This window comes from Pogona vitticeps, chromosome 6, assembly GCF_051106095.1.
Source record: "Pogona vitticeps strain Pit_001003342236 chromosome 6, PviZW2.1, whole genome shotgun sequence".
NCBI classification, from domain to species: Eukaryota; Metazoa; Chordata; class Lepidosauria; order Squamata; family Agamidae; genus Pogona; species Pogona vitticeps.
This window is the reverse complement of record NC_135788.1, coordinates 30,290,510-30,304,147: the sequence shown is the minus strand read 5'-3', so window position 1 is coordinate 30,304,147 and position 13,638 is coordinate 30,290,510. Positions and strand designations below refer to the sequence as shown.

General features: G+C 38.3%; 1 protein-coding gene across 2 annotated transcripts in view; it reads left to right on the top strand.

The window, feature by feature from the left end:
- DGKB (diacylglycerol kinase beta) overlaps nucleotides 1-13,638 on the top strand; it is a 316,591-nt gene that overhangs the window by 180,038 nt on the left and 122,915 nt on the right. For both annotated transcript variants that reach the window (XM_020781534.3, XM_020781524.3), the window contains one exon: nucleotides 6,522-6,586. In XM_020781534.3, the coding sequence (XP_020637193.3) occupies nucleotides 6,522-6,586 (65 nt within the window). The remainder of the gene's footprint in view (nucleotides 1-6,521; nucleotides 6,587-13,638) is intronic.

Below are 13,638 nucleotides of genomic sequence, written 5' to 3'. Positions count from 1 at the left end.
ATTATACCTGACTAGCCCAGTGGTTTTTCCTACTCTCTTCAGTTTAAACTTGAATTTTCCTATAAGAAGCTGATGATTAGAGCCACAATCAGCTCCAGGTCTTGTTTTTGCTGACTGTATAGAGCTTCTCCATCTTTGGCTGCAGAGAATATGATCAGTCCTATAGGTAAAGGTAAAGGTTCCCCCTGACATTTAATCAAGTCATTCCGACTCTAGGGCACAGTGCTCATCCCCGTCTCCAAGACATAGAGCCAGCGTTTGTCTGTGGACAGTTTCCGTGGTCACGTGGCCAGCACAACTAGACACAGAACGCTGTTACCTTCCCACTGTGGTGGTCCCTATTTATCTACTTGCATTTTTACATGCTTTCGAACTGCTAGGTTGGCAGGAGCTGGGACAAGCAACAGGAGCTCACTCCGTCACGTGGATTCGATCTTATTACTGCTGGTCTTCTGACCTTGCAGCACAGAGGCTTCTGCAGTTTGACCCGCTCCTATATGCCACTGCTAATATCTTTTTTTCTCTCCTTGAAAGATTTAAAACTGCAGATACCACATCCCAGAAAGGAAGGAGCCTTGTGATGCAGTAGTTAAACTGCAGTAGTTCAGTCAAGCCCCTGCTCACAACCTGAGTTCAATCCTGACACGTACAGGTATCCCTCTCAAGATTGACTCAGCCTTCCATTCTTCCCAGGTTGGTAAAATGAGTACCCAGCTTGCTGGGGAGCAAAGTATTGTTTGCATAATTACGCTGTAAACCACTTAGAGAGTGCTCTAGAACTATGGGATGGGATGGAAATCAAAACCATCGCCACCACAAAGGAGCAATAGTAGAGAAAAGGAGGTACTATCTGGGAACAGAGCTGAACTTGATAAGGGAACTTGGTTGTTGGCTGGAATCTCTTTCATACACTGGAGAAGTTAGAGTTTGTCCACATGTGCCATTTTGCTATTCAGAGCCATTCCTTTTTCAAGTTGTACCAATTACTAGTGCAACTTGGATGGTTCACTGGTGAAAACAGGAAGATAACAGCATGGGGTTCCACCCTTGCTTTGCCAAAGAGATTAGAAATTTGTTTGTTTTTGAAAAACAAGTCCATGACTATAGTCCAAAGGATGTTAAGTTTTCTAACCTCTGTATTTATATGCATTATTGTCCAGCATATCCACGCCTCCAATTCAGGGGATTCCCCCCCCCAGTTGTTCCAAAGGGACAGACAGACCGTCATAATTAATCTTCCAGCCACAGTTGCTGTTTAGAAAACTGGTAACAATAGTGATCTACTTTGCAGTGCTGGTGTGAGGATATAAAAAGATACAGATTGCAAAGAAATTTGAGCACTAAGGATACTATATACATTATTCACTTAGTAGTTATGTTAATGCAAAGAGCCTTTTGATCTGAATTTCAGATCCATACTCCACAAATTGTGTGTATTTATAGTCCAGGCCTGTCACAAAATGAGAATAACATTGCATTTAAAGTATACCAATTATAAATTATTTGTGCTTATAGTGCTACACTTTGTTATCATAATTGAAACCCTATACAGCTATTAATATTATATAGCACTTCAAGCATGCAAAGTGGTTTACATCCCCTATTTCATTAATCTGTATAGCAGGATAGGTGATTATGATGAGAAAATTAAAATGATGTTAAAGCCTGGGGAAATCTATGCCTGAAGCCAATGCAGACACAAGATTCACAGCTAGGGTTTAGGATATCTAGTCTTTTGTTGATGTTAATCATAATAAAGAGTTACATTCACCCCATAATGCTAATTGTGTTAATGTCAGCCAGGTTTCCTTGGAAAACCACTATTTGCAAAACTGGTTTAAAATTCTGAACAATGAGGAAACCACGTCTTTACAGAGCTCTCTAGTACCCAGATCACTCTCCTCCCTTGTATTTTAGCATAATGGCACACATTTGAAATCCTATGCTATGCTGCCACCTAAGCAACCAGCTTGGCTTGCCTCAAGCCACACTGTTTTTGACAAAGTAAGACTTAGCCAGCTCAGGCTACCAGGAGTTCTACATAAGCATGGCCGCCATACAGCTTAGCCTCAATTTATGGGTGTCCGATGCCTGGTTGGTTGCTGACATCCATGATATGCCTTGGTGGTCAGCTGCTACAGCTTAGTTTCTTGTGGTAAAACTCTACTAATGGGGCCTGATGTGGAATTGCGGTGATACTCATAGAGGAATGCCAGATTATGGAAAGCTTGGAGCAAATCCAGGTAGAGGCACTCCTTTTTCTGGTGCCATATTGCGGGGGGGGGCAGTCATTCCACAGTGAGGTTTTGAGCAAACGGCAAGGAGGGGCTAGTTTGACCACCTTTCCAGATCCTTTTCTAAAAGAAGGGGCCCAGTATAACTCATGATAGGGCTGCCATTGCCTGTATCTTTCATTCCTGCAGCTCCACCTGAAGGTCTTTTGCTCCCTTTATGTCCCTTCTTTCTTCACTGATATTTTGATGGATGGAACACTTTCCAAGGAATATCTGCGTACATCACCTCTTTCCTTTCAAATCCTTTGTTGTGACTGGTATATTCTGTGAAATATTTAATGCAAACAATGGTGGAGTCCCATAGGGTTTCATCATAGTCACTCTTTTCTCTTAAATCCTCATTTACAGAATAATCAAACTTTTACTGAGTGAGGTTTGTGATATTTTCTGATCCCATTGGAATTCCATTGTACTGAGGAGTTGATATCAGAGCTTCTGTTTCATTTAAATATTCTATACATAATGTTTCTTAAATCCACTGAGAATTCCCATGTTCTCTCCAAACAGGACCAGCCCAAGCCCTATGCAGAGATTACAAAATTTAGTGAATACTCATATGCAGAGGGGGACATTGTAGACATGTACCCTCTGTCTGTTTTTCTTTCTATACGTGGAAGATGACAAGTTTGAGGGGGAGCCTCTGTTTTCCATGTGGGTCCTTAATTTGAGTTGGGATCTTGGAAAACCAGGATATCAGTTCACAACCAGAGTGCACACAGATAGTGGCACTCTTTCTCTTCACACTCGTCACCACCCGTGCATGCAAGGTCGTTGGAATTAACAATGAAGAGGGTGGGGCTAGAGTGCTCCCCTCTGTAAGTAAATGCTTACCATGGTTTTTATACCTAACTAGATAGAGCTCTGCTGATAGACAGACTGTATCACTTTTCTTCCTTGGTGCTATCATTCACCTGAAAATGTTGTGGGAACTTTGTTGTATTAGCTGTGGGATGGGAGTACTCTAGTGAGAAAATGCAATAGATTTGTTGGGACAGTATTTTTCCTGGCTATTTTTTGTCTTTTAAAAAATGCTGTTGAGAGTGAGTGGCTGGGACGCATTAATGTTGGTTAGAACTCTTCAGGTAAAAGTGCCTAGCTCTGTGTGAATTCTGCAGCGGAAGGGGGGTGGGGTTTAGGAAATTTATTGGCTTGCTTTGAGGCTGTAGATCAGAATAATAAGGTTTTTTTTAATCATTCATTTGATGATAATGAAAATGCAAACTTAGTTTATTGAAACTATTTTTTCTTTCCTTTGAGGAAATCATTTCATTGAGGACAATAGATTCTACTAGTAGTGATTTAAAATCATGTTATTTTTTGAGGAGCCAGGAAAGTAAAGCTTTTGTAACTCTATTCAAAAATATGTATTCAAATAATAACTTGTAAATTAGTGCCTTTACATGACATAATAGAACCTGCCTGCTTAATAAAATAGAAGTAGCACTTTACATCAAAATCTTACACTGTGAAAAGGATGCCACAAATAATTAGTGTCTCCTTTGAATATTATGAGCTGGATATTGTCATTGCAAAATAATTTTGTCTAAATAAATTATTTAGTCAAAACACATATTCAGAAAAGTGTTTCAGCAGGAAGATAAATGCAAATCACACACATGGGAAACAACTGTTTTATTACAAAGTGCAGGTATTTTCACAACTTCACTGTACTTTAATATTAACCCTTCAACTTTCATCTACATCTAGTCTCTCAGACTCCTTTTCTGGTCTTTGGCAAATACAAGTTCTGAGAAGCCAGGTTAAGGTTCAGTAGTTTACACAGAAGGTCACAAAATATGCTATTATTTCACATGGACTATGAAAGATATGCTGAACATACAAGAAATTCACTTCATTAAATGTAACACGATAAAAACAGAAGAGGAAGTCTTAAGCAAACAGTGTCTGCAAATATGTTTCCAAAAATAAAATAAACAACCATTCAAATCACAACTAGTATTTAAAAAATACATCTGCTAAAATACAAATGAGAGCTGGCTTGCAAATCACAACCAATATTTGTAGAACTTGGGAGCATTGTCTATATTTTGCAATGTTGGTAGTTAATGGCAGAAATCCTGTTGTGCAGTTATGTATGTGGCATTATCTGTTGTATTGTGAATTGTGAGATCCAGGATGCAACATATAAGGTCCACATAGATTTCCTATGGCAAGTTACGTTGTTTGTATAACTGTGCAACAGGATTTCAGATAAACCAAGTTATTGAAAAACCCTAAATGTTAGCTGTATATGGGCTTTGATTAGTTAACCAGGAAAACTATTGGTGCTTTTTGAAGAATCTCAGTATAACTGCAAGAAAAAAAACCTTAAAGGTCTTTTAGATATTTAGCATCAGTTCCTAAAGTCCCAAATAGGTGAATGCTACTTCCCCCTACCTTGGCCAATCTCCTGTGCCTTTTGGAAGTAAAAAATGTTTTATATAGTCAAATGAGGGGAGGTGGTGAGGACAGCACACTACTATGAAGGATTCAAGACCTGATGATGCAAGACCTCCATTTATAGCTGCTGGTGGATTCTTATTTCACAACCCTTGTAGTTAGGCAAGGAATACTTGGAAAATTCCTTTTGCCCCCTCAGCTTTATCCCTACTTCTGTTTTCCCTTTTCATTAATGACCGCCATCCTCTCACTATCTTTCTTTTATGAGGAGAGGCATTAACTACATTTGTATTAAGATTCTTTTATTTCAGTGGTACATCTGAATAAATATACGCCCCCTTGAAATGAATTGGCTTCTAAAGTGTCAGATTTGAGCTGATTCATATACCCTGCAGCAGATTGGTCTGGCAGGCCTAGGAGACGTTATGGAACACACATCGTTCTGTCCTCTGACAGTGGGGAGCAGATGAAGGATTCAGGAGGAGCATCTGGGAGGCTGCTGCCCTTCTCCCCCTCCCCCTCTGAGCCTGACAGACTCACTCATTTCATTCTGCCAAACCGAGAGGCTAGCCCTGGCTCCTCCCCCTATTGCATGCTGCCCTCCTGAGGGAATCACAAAAACATGTTTTGTCAGCTTTGTCTATGATTTTTCTTCTTCTTCCTTTTTGCAGAATTAGAAGTATCAAATGGCTAATCAAAAAATGAATAAGCCCTTTCATATTTCCCCCACATGGTCCCTCTTCCTGGCTCTGTCATTTCAGCCACGTGTTGAAAGAAGAAGCCATGCATTTCTAAGCGATCCCGCATCATCAACAAACAGGCCCCCTGCCCCATTAACTTGCTAAATTCTGTGATTAATTTTTCCAGTAGATGCATCTAACTTGGATTCTATTTTTAAGAATTCACATTCTTCTCTGTCGGATCCTTGGCAGGATTTTTTTTAAAAAAATCATATGTATATATTTTAGAAATGTTGCCATAGCAAATAATTATTTTAAAAATAATTAGTTATCAGAACAGATTTTAACAATTCTCTTTAACTATAACAGTAAGAAGATAATGTTCTTGTTACTGTTATACTTAACAATGTTCACTTTGTTCATTGATGCAGTCAAAAGCTGTGCTGTCCATGCTCAGCTCTTAATTGTGTGCCACTCAGTAATAGAATAATTTTTTAATATTTATATTGCTCAGTAAAACTTTGCAAGTTTATTAATAGGTTTGCTTTAAATGTTCACATATTAGGCTAAGCATTTAATTTTGTTAATTTTTACAAAGTTTTGTTGCTTCTTGTGAAGTTTATAGGAAATGTCACCTGTAAGTAACAGAATAGACATTCGTTTTTTCTTTATAGTAATATTCTATAAAATCTATCTGGAAAAGTGCTGTTTAATTGATATATTAAGTAGCTGTTATTTTCTCTCTAGCTCCAGGATGTAGTAGGATACAAATCTGATTTGTATCCTACTATGTTTTCAGATGCACCCTATATTAAATGGGGTAGGGGGATCCGGTAAACAGAAGCTTAAAAACACTTCTATGAGTTTTTCCAGTACCATTTCCCACCCATAGATTACCTAGTTACAATTGTTGCAGATTTAAGCAATGCCCAAAGCATGCCCAGAAGAAGTGCACACTACAAATGTAGAAGATAGGTTTGTTCACAGGCAATATGCAGTTCATTTAGTAAGTTCAAAAGACAGGCATGGATGGGAAAACAAATAGGAGCCAGACAATAGGCCTCTTGCTTGGTTAGCATGTTGGTACTAGTTTTTTATATTTTGTATTGCAGCCAAAAATTATAATTCTGTTTTGTATTTCTTTCAGGATGCTTCAATTGCTCACAGGTTTCACATAATGCGAGAAAAACATCCAGAGAAGTTCAACAGCAGGTGAGCAGGGAAAAAAGGATCATCTAGTAATAATAGACTATTTTTTGGTGATAAAGGTACATGTTCTACAGCAATGGGGTTATGCATTTCTGTTGAATGTTAAATAATATCACTACCAAAACTTGACTATGGCTTATATTAAGATGTGTTTTAACCATCAATTTTTACAGTTTTCATTTAATTTTTTTCATCTTCACTTTCCTGGAACAAAACTTGGTATATTTTGTTTGATAAATAATGCCCAGAATCCTACTGGTATTTGTGTAGGGTTTGCATAACTTGTTACAGCTAATTGTAGCTAACTGATAATGTCTGGCATGTATCTTGGTCTTTCTTAGTTCTTCCTTTTTTAAAAAAAATATCAATTAAGATCTTCTTCTCCTAATTATTTTCTTTCTAATATATAATTTCACTCATACACTGTGTGGTGGATCTGATCAGATCTGCCACGAAAGAGGACAAGCAGGAATTTAGGTAAGGATGATAAGGTAGCCAGGCCCTAGGATCATGAAATAGTTTTGTTCAGCTTTTGCAATGGCGAGTGTGTGGCTATCTAGCATTATAAATAGTACTGTACAGTATGCAATGGCACAACATCTGTATGAAGAGAAGAAAACCTTGAGTAATCTCAGAATGATCAGGAAAAGGAGCAACATAAGCCTTTATAGATATATTTTAAAGACACATTATGAGGGGAGCAGGGACTCTAAGAAATGAATTGTAAAGGATGGCAGACCCAAAATGCATTGAGGGTAAAGCTGCTTCCTTTTGTTATTATCAGTGACAGATTATGCTCCCCAAAGTGTCAGTCTACTCTGTTTCCCCCAAAATAAGACCTACCCTGAAAATAAGCCCTAGTATGATTTTTCAGGATGCTCGTAATAAAGCCCTACTCCCAAAATAAGCCCTAGTTAAGTGAAACCCCACCCTCCATTATTGTGCAGCAACTAGAAGATGACATGACTGTATTTGCATAAATGTAGATTGTTGTACATGAAAAAAATATAAAACATCTCCTGAAATAAGCCCTGGTGCACTTTTGGAGCAAAAATTAATATAAGCCAGTCTTATTTTCGAGGAAACATGGTAGATGTATCTTTAGATTCTCCTCTTGTACAATTAATTGTTATCTGATATAGTAACTGAAGTAGATACTATTCTCAATGATAAGCTATTCTGGCATGTGAAATGCTTGACTCTTAAGACCAGCATGATAGAGATGATGATGCACTGTGTGGTATTTGAAGATCCCTGAGTTGACACTTTGCCATTAGGCATGGCAGAACACTTATTAGACAGCTGCAGCTGTGAATCCTTATGTTTTGCTTCCACTTTCATACTTGTGTGCTGACAGGCGCCTCTTTCATACTCATCACGAGTAAGAGCGACTGAATGCTGTTTTACAAATATAGGCTTCTTATCATTAGGAAGCCTGGAAAAATGTAGAAAATCTGAAAAAAAACACGATTCTTTACACGTGCACAATATGCTTCTCTCTTCATTTTCAGATGGGACATTGTTCCCAAGAGTATTCAAGGGAGGGGAAAGATGTATTAACACTCATGAGCCTTGGACCCATCTCCAAAGGAGCCTGCTTAAAAGTCATGGTCATAAGCTCTATAGAGCTTCCTCAGTGGCAGGGCAGTTTATGAAATTCATTCCCTAGTCACGTCCTGGTGACCTCCTAGTTTTCCAGGACATCAAGACCTTCTTTTTAACTCTGTTTTCTTTAAGGAAGGTTTTGTATATGCTGATGGTTTCTGTTGCTTGTGTCTTCCTCCACTAAAATGTTTAATATTTTAGTGTTCTGTTGTTTTGTTACCATTTCTTTTTAAGTTGTTACCCTTTTTGGCACTGTTGAATTGTATTAACTTTTAGATGTTGATGTTTTTGGAGACCTGTTTTGTGCCAGAAAGAGAGGAAATGAATCCTTTGCATGACTAAATGAATATGTTATATGGTGGGGGCTTTTGAAATACAACAATTGGACGTAGTGGTTACTGGAGCCTGGAAAAGTTACTGTTTTCATCTATAACTCAAGCCAGTATGATCACTGAGCAAACCACACTTTGAGGTTGGCAGCAGCTTTAGGTCTCCCAAGGAGTAGGTAATGCAAGTAGTTGTGTTTACAATTAGCAGTAGACTAAGTTATGAGAACATGTTCCTCACAATCTAGCGCTGTCCACCTTGTCTCATAATAAATTATGAAGGTGCATTCTCCAAAGGTGGCTCCCAATAATTATACCCTAATGAGGGTTCTAAGGCCTTTGAAATTGAAATGGCATATAGACAAATGGAGCTATTGAATACATAGCAAATGCAGAATTTCTATACTCTAATGGTGAAGCTGGTTTATTAGGGTTCTGCTGCATATTTTCAGTAGTTTGCAATTATAATTTATAAAAAGCTCAGCTAATCATATGGTTTCAGCTCAGATTTCATGTCACAATAAATCATATGCCATTAATAATAACTGCTAGCTGGCTCACCTTGAAATTCATCTATATTTTAAAGAACCTGATGCTTCTAACATTATTTTAAGGAAACTGATTAGCAAAATATCTAGTTTTCACCGTTAGACCCTTTCGCTATATAGATACTGAATGAATTTGAGTATGGAGAGTACTGAATCTTAAGACAATTCTAATTCTGAAAGCCTATGCAGAATAATTGCCAGAATTAATTGTCAGTGAAATTATATCGATATTATTGTGCTTGCTTATTTATGACCTGAGTAATTTCTTATATGGAAAAACACTCTTAAAAATAAAAGTGCTGCCCACTGGTGGGACATTGACGCAAGACACAGAGTGGTTCCCAGGTTGTCATAGGTGAGCATTCACGCTGAGGAGAGGTGCATCCAAGCTTCATTTTATACTCAAAGATTTCTTGTCCTGGTTTAGAACTCTGTTACAGCTAAGAAATCCAGCAATTCACACAGAAATGCAAATTCCTGCTTAATCAGTGGAACATATTTCTTAAGTATTTTCAAAGAAATTGGAAGGGGCAGAGAAAATAAAAATGCAGAAAACCATAAGTAGAGAAAACTGTCTAGGCAGTTGCTATAAAACATGCAACAGTCAGGTAATAATACAGTGGTGCCTCAATTTACGAACTTAATCCGTAATGGAATAGTATTCGTAAGTCAAAAAGTTCGTAGGTCGAATCGGCATTTCCCATAGGATGCATTGAAAACCAATTAATACATTCCGGCTGTTTTTTGTTCTTATGTAGAGCCGTTGTTTGTAAGTCAAAGCATTCGTCTCCATAGGAACAAATGCAAAAGCAGTTAATCCGTCTTCTACAACTGGGGGGGGGGGAAGAATTTTTTTTTAACCTAAGGTTTTTTTTAAACCTAAGGTTTAAAAAAGGGCAGGAAAGAGGGAGGTAATGAACACCTTTTAAACAAACCTTTAAAACCAAGCAGCTTTTAAACCAATTTTTACATTTTAAAATTACAGTACCAGGCAGTCCAAAGTACATTTCCCACTTTTTCCATGTTTTTGGTTGTTTGTAAGTTGAAGCTCCGCTCGCAAGTTGAAGCAAAATTTTGCGAACGGAGCTGTTCATATGTTGAATTGTTCATATGTAGGGGCGTTCGTAAGTCGGGACACCACTGTACTGATAAATCTGAATACAAGCTGATTAACATATATAATAAAATTTAAAAAGCCTCTATCTATATATAAGCCAAGGAAAGGGGGTTAAGACATTCACCTCTTTTTCCCTTGGTTTCAACAGGGACAGAGCTTACCTGGGAGGAAATCCCATTGAACAAGCATGCATAGGATTGCATTATAAGGAAGTATGCAGAGCCAAAAATAATAAAAATAACTGTAATAATTTTTTTTTCATTTTGTTTGTTACATACTTGTTCAAATAGCTGATTATTTTGGTTTTGCTGACCTTGTGTTTCAACATTTTTTTATCACTTATGGTAATTATTTCTCTGCTTGGTGCCATCAGTTACGCTAACTAACTATTTTGACTGGTATGAACTTACAGTTACTTATAGTTTGTGATTTTGCAATGAAAAAGAAAATCGATCTGTTTATAAAATGCTTTTAGTTATATTGATCCATTAGAATTAAAACAGGACAAAAAAGAAGAATACCTTTGTGAAGGACCAAACACTAAGTTACAAAAATTGTCAACAAGATTTGCAAGATTCTTCTTCAGAGAAAATAATATGTTGAATTGAAGCTGCAGTGTCCCTTTCATGATCCATGGTTGTATGCCACAGTGTTACACAGTTGAACTGCGTCCCCCACCACCACCAAAAAAAAAGATGCTTGGTCCTTATTAGCCCTCCATCTTGGTGAGTAATTCAGCGATCTAGCTATGATAGCTCCATAAAGGTGAAGGTAAAGGTTCCCCTTGACAATTTTTGTCCAGTCGTATTCAACTCTAGGGGGCGGTGCTCATCCCCGTTTCCAAGCCATAGAGCCAGTGTTTTGTCCGAAGACAATCTTCTGTGGTCACATGGCCAGTGCGACTTAGACACGGAACGCTGTTACTTTCCCACCGAGGTGGTACCTATTGATCTACTTGCATTTGCATGCTTTCGAACCGCTAGGTTGGCGGGAGCTGGGACAAGTGATGGGCGCTCACTCCGTCGCGTGGATTCGATCTTACGACTGCTGGTCTTCTGACCCTGCAGCACAGGCTTCTGCGGTTTAGCCCACAGCGCCACCACGTCCCCTCAGGATAGCTCCATGGTTTGAAGTAAACCATATGAGGCACAGACTCTTCTATACAGACTCTTGATAAGGAATACAGGCATTTGGCATATCATGAGGAGGCAGGATTCTTTGGGGGGGGGGGAAACAGTGATGCTGGGAAAGGTTAAAAGCAGGAGGAAAAGAGGAAGACCAAGTATGAGATGGATTAACTCCCTAAAGGAAGCCACAAGTGTGAGTCTGCAAGAATTAAGCAGGATTGTTAAGGACAGGCTGTTTTGGAGATTGCTCATTCATAGGGCCACAATAAATTGGAGGCGACTTGGTGACATATAACAACAACAGCAAACTGGCATGTGAAATGTTTAATAAAACAATTTGTGAAGGAGCACATCTATTAGCACTGGGTTCTGGGTTCCTTCATCTTATTCTAGATTATTAAAGACAATTTATGTGCTTACATTGATTTTAAATAGGCTTGAAAACCGGTGGCTACCAAAAAGCCATTGATTTAATGAATAAAAGAATATATAGTTGACATTATATATAGTTGACATATATACATTACTTAGATTTTGTGTGTGTGTGTAAACACACAATCCAAGTAATGAAAATGTGTTGCCTGCTTGACATCATTTGAAGAAAATTAGATTTTATTGACATTGGCCTATAGCATATGTATCTGTTATGAATCAACAGTTCTGTACTTGCAGAGTGTACACTGGGCAATTTTTCAACTCAGCAGGGAAAGATGCTTAACATTAAAGAGTGTCTGGATTTGTCAGCCTGTGGTGCAGACTATGATTCCCCTATGCTGACAGCAGAGCCCTGTCAAACTGACATCTATTATTTCAAGGGTACACTCAAAGGCAATCACTGACACAATAATTTGGTCCTATTCTAGAGAGAAGTATCATCATTCCCCCAAGGAAGAATAGATTAAAGCTATATATTTAATTTTCTATCACTTCAGATGTTTTATAAGTAAGTCCTAAAAGTTAAGATAAATGAAAGAGGTGAGTTTAGAACTGTATCAGAAACTTAAATTGACTTCTGCAGGTTTTGTGTTCAGTGATGGAGTCTATAGCTTTGAAAAAGAGACACAGATATCCTCTACTAGTTAAATTTTGTACACTATATTTAAATGTTATGGAGGCTTTAGCTGTCTGTGTGTAAATAGCTTCGGACCACCTATTTCCATGCACAATTAAATATGGGTGATAGTATTACTATTATAAAATACCTGTTACAGTGGGTTTTTTCAAAGGGTCCATTAAAACACAGTATGCTACTGTAAGAGATAGTATACCAATATAAAAATTGGACAGAACCATATGACATGACAAAAGCTGAATACAGACTAAATTCATCCCAGGATGACTCATGCACACATCTGAGTCGACATTGTGTGAAACAGATGGAAGTGAGCAATGTCTGACTTTTTCCTGTTGCAGTCATGGACTACAGTGTTTGTGCCAATTTTCCTGGAATAAAACTTCTTTCAAGAAGGGAAAAATTCTTATTTTTTGCATAGCTGATAAGACAATAACAGAAACCTATCTTCTCTCTCAATGTGCTGTTCTTGGATGCTTATTCCCCAGTATAACAAGGTATGGGTGTACTCTATGAAAACCTCAGTGGAACAAGACAAGTTGGTCCTAAATTCTGAAACAGAGCCATAAAGTCCAAGCCCATCAGTTTCTCTTTCTTCTTCATTCAAATTTTAAAGCGTCAAATCCTTTTCTCCCCTAAATTAATGGTAAAGTTCTCCTTGACAATTTGCCCAGTCATGTCCAACTCTAGGAGGTGGTGCTCATCCCTGTTTCTAAACTGTAGAGCCAGCGTTTGTCCGTAGACAGTTTCCATGGTCACTTGCCACCGCGACTAGACACAGAACGCTGTTACCTTCCCATTGTAGTGATACCTATTTATCTACTCACATTTGCATGCTTTCGAACTGCTAGGTTGGTGGGAGCTGGGACAAGCGATGGGAGCTCAGTCCGTCACGTGGATTCAATCTTACGACTGCTAGTCGTCTGACCTTGCAGCACCTGCGGTTTAACCCAGAGCAGCACCACATCCCTTTTTGGGAAATGTAGTTTCCCCAAATGCTAGTAGCTAACCTCTGACCAAACCATTTTCAAGACATTGCTCACAACTGGCATCTTGAATATAAGCATTTCAGCCAATTCACGTAAAGGCAGTAACCTTTTCTTCTGTTGTTGGTGTAGCAACACCCAGTAATACTTGCAACAATTCCCACATATAGTGGGTTGGAGAGGAGGAAGGAACAGTTTTGTGTTTGTTAAGGTTGTTATTGGGGCTCAATGATGGATTTAACCTTCCAAACTAATTTGTTTGGATTGGCTCAGT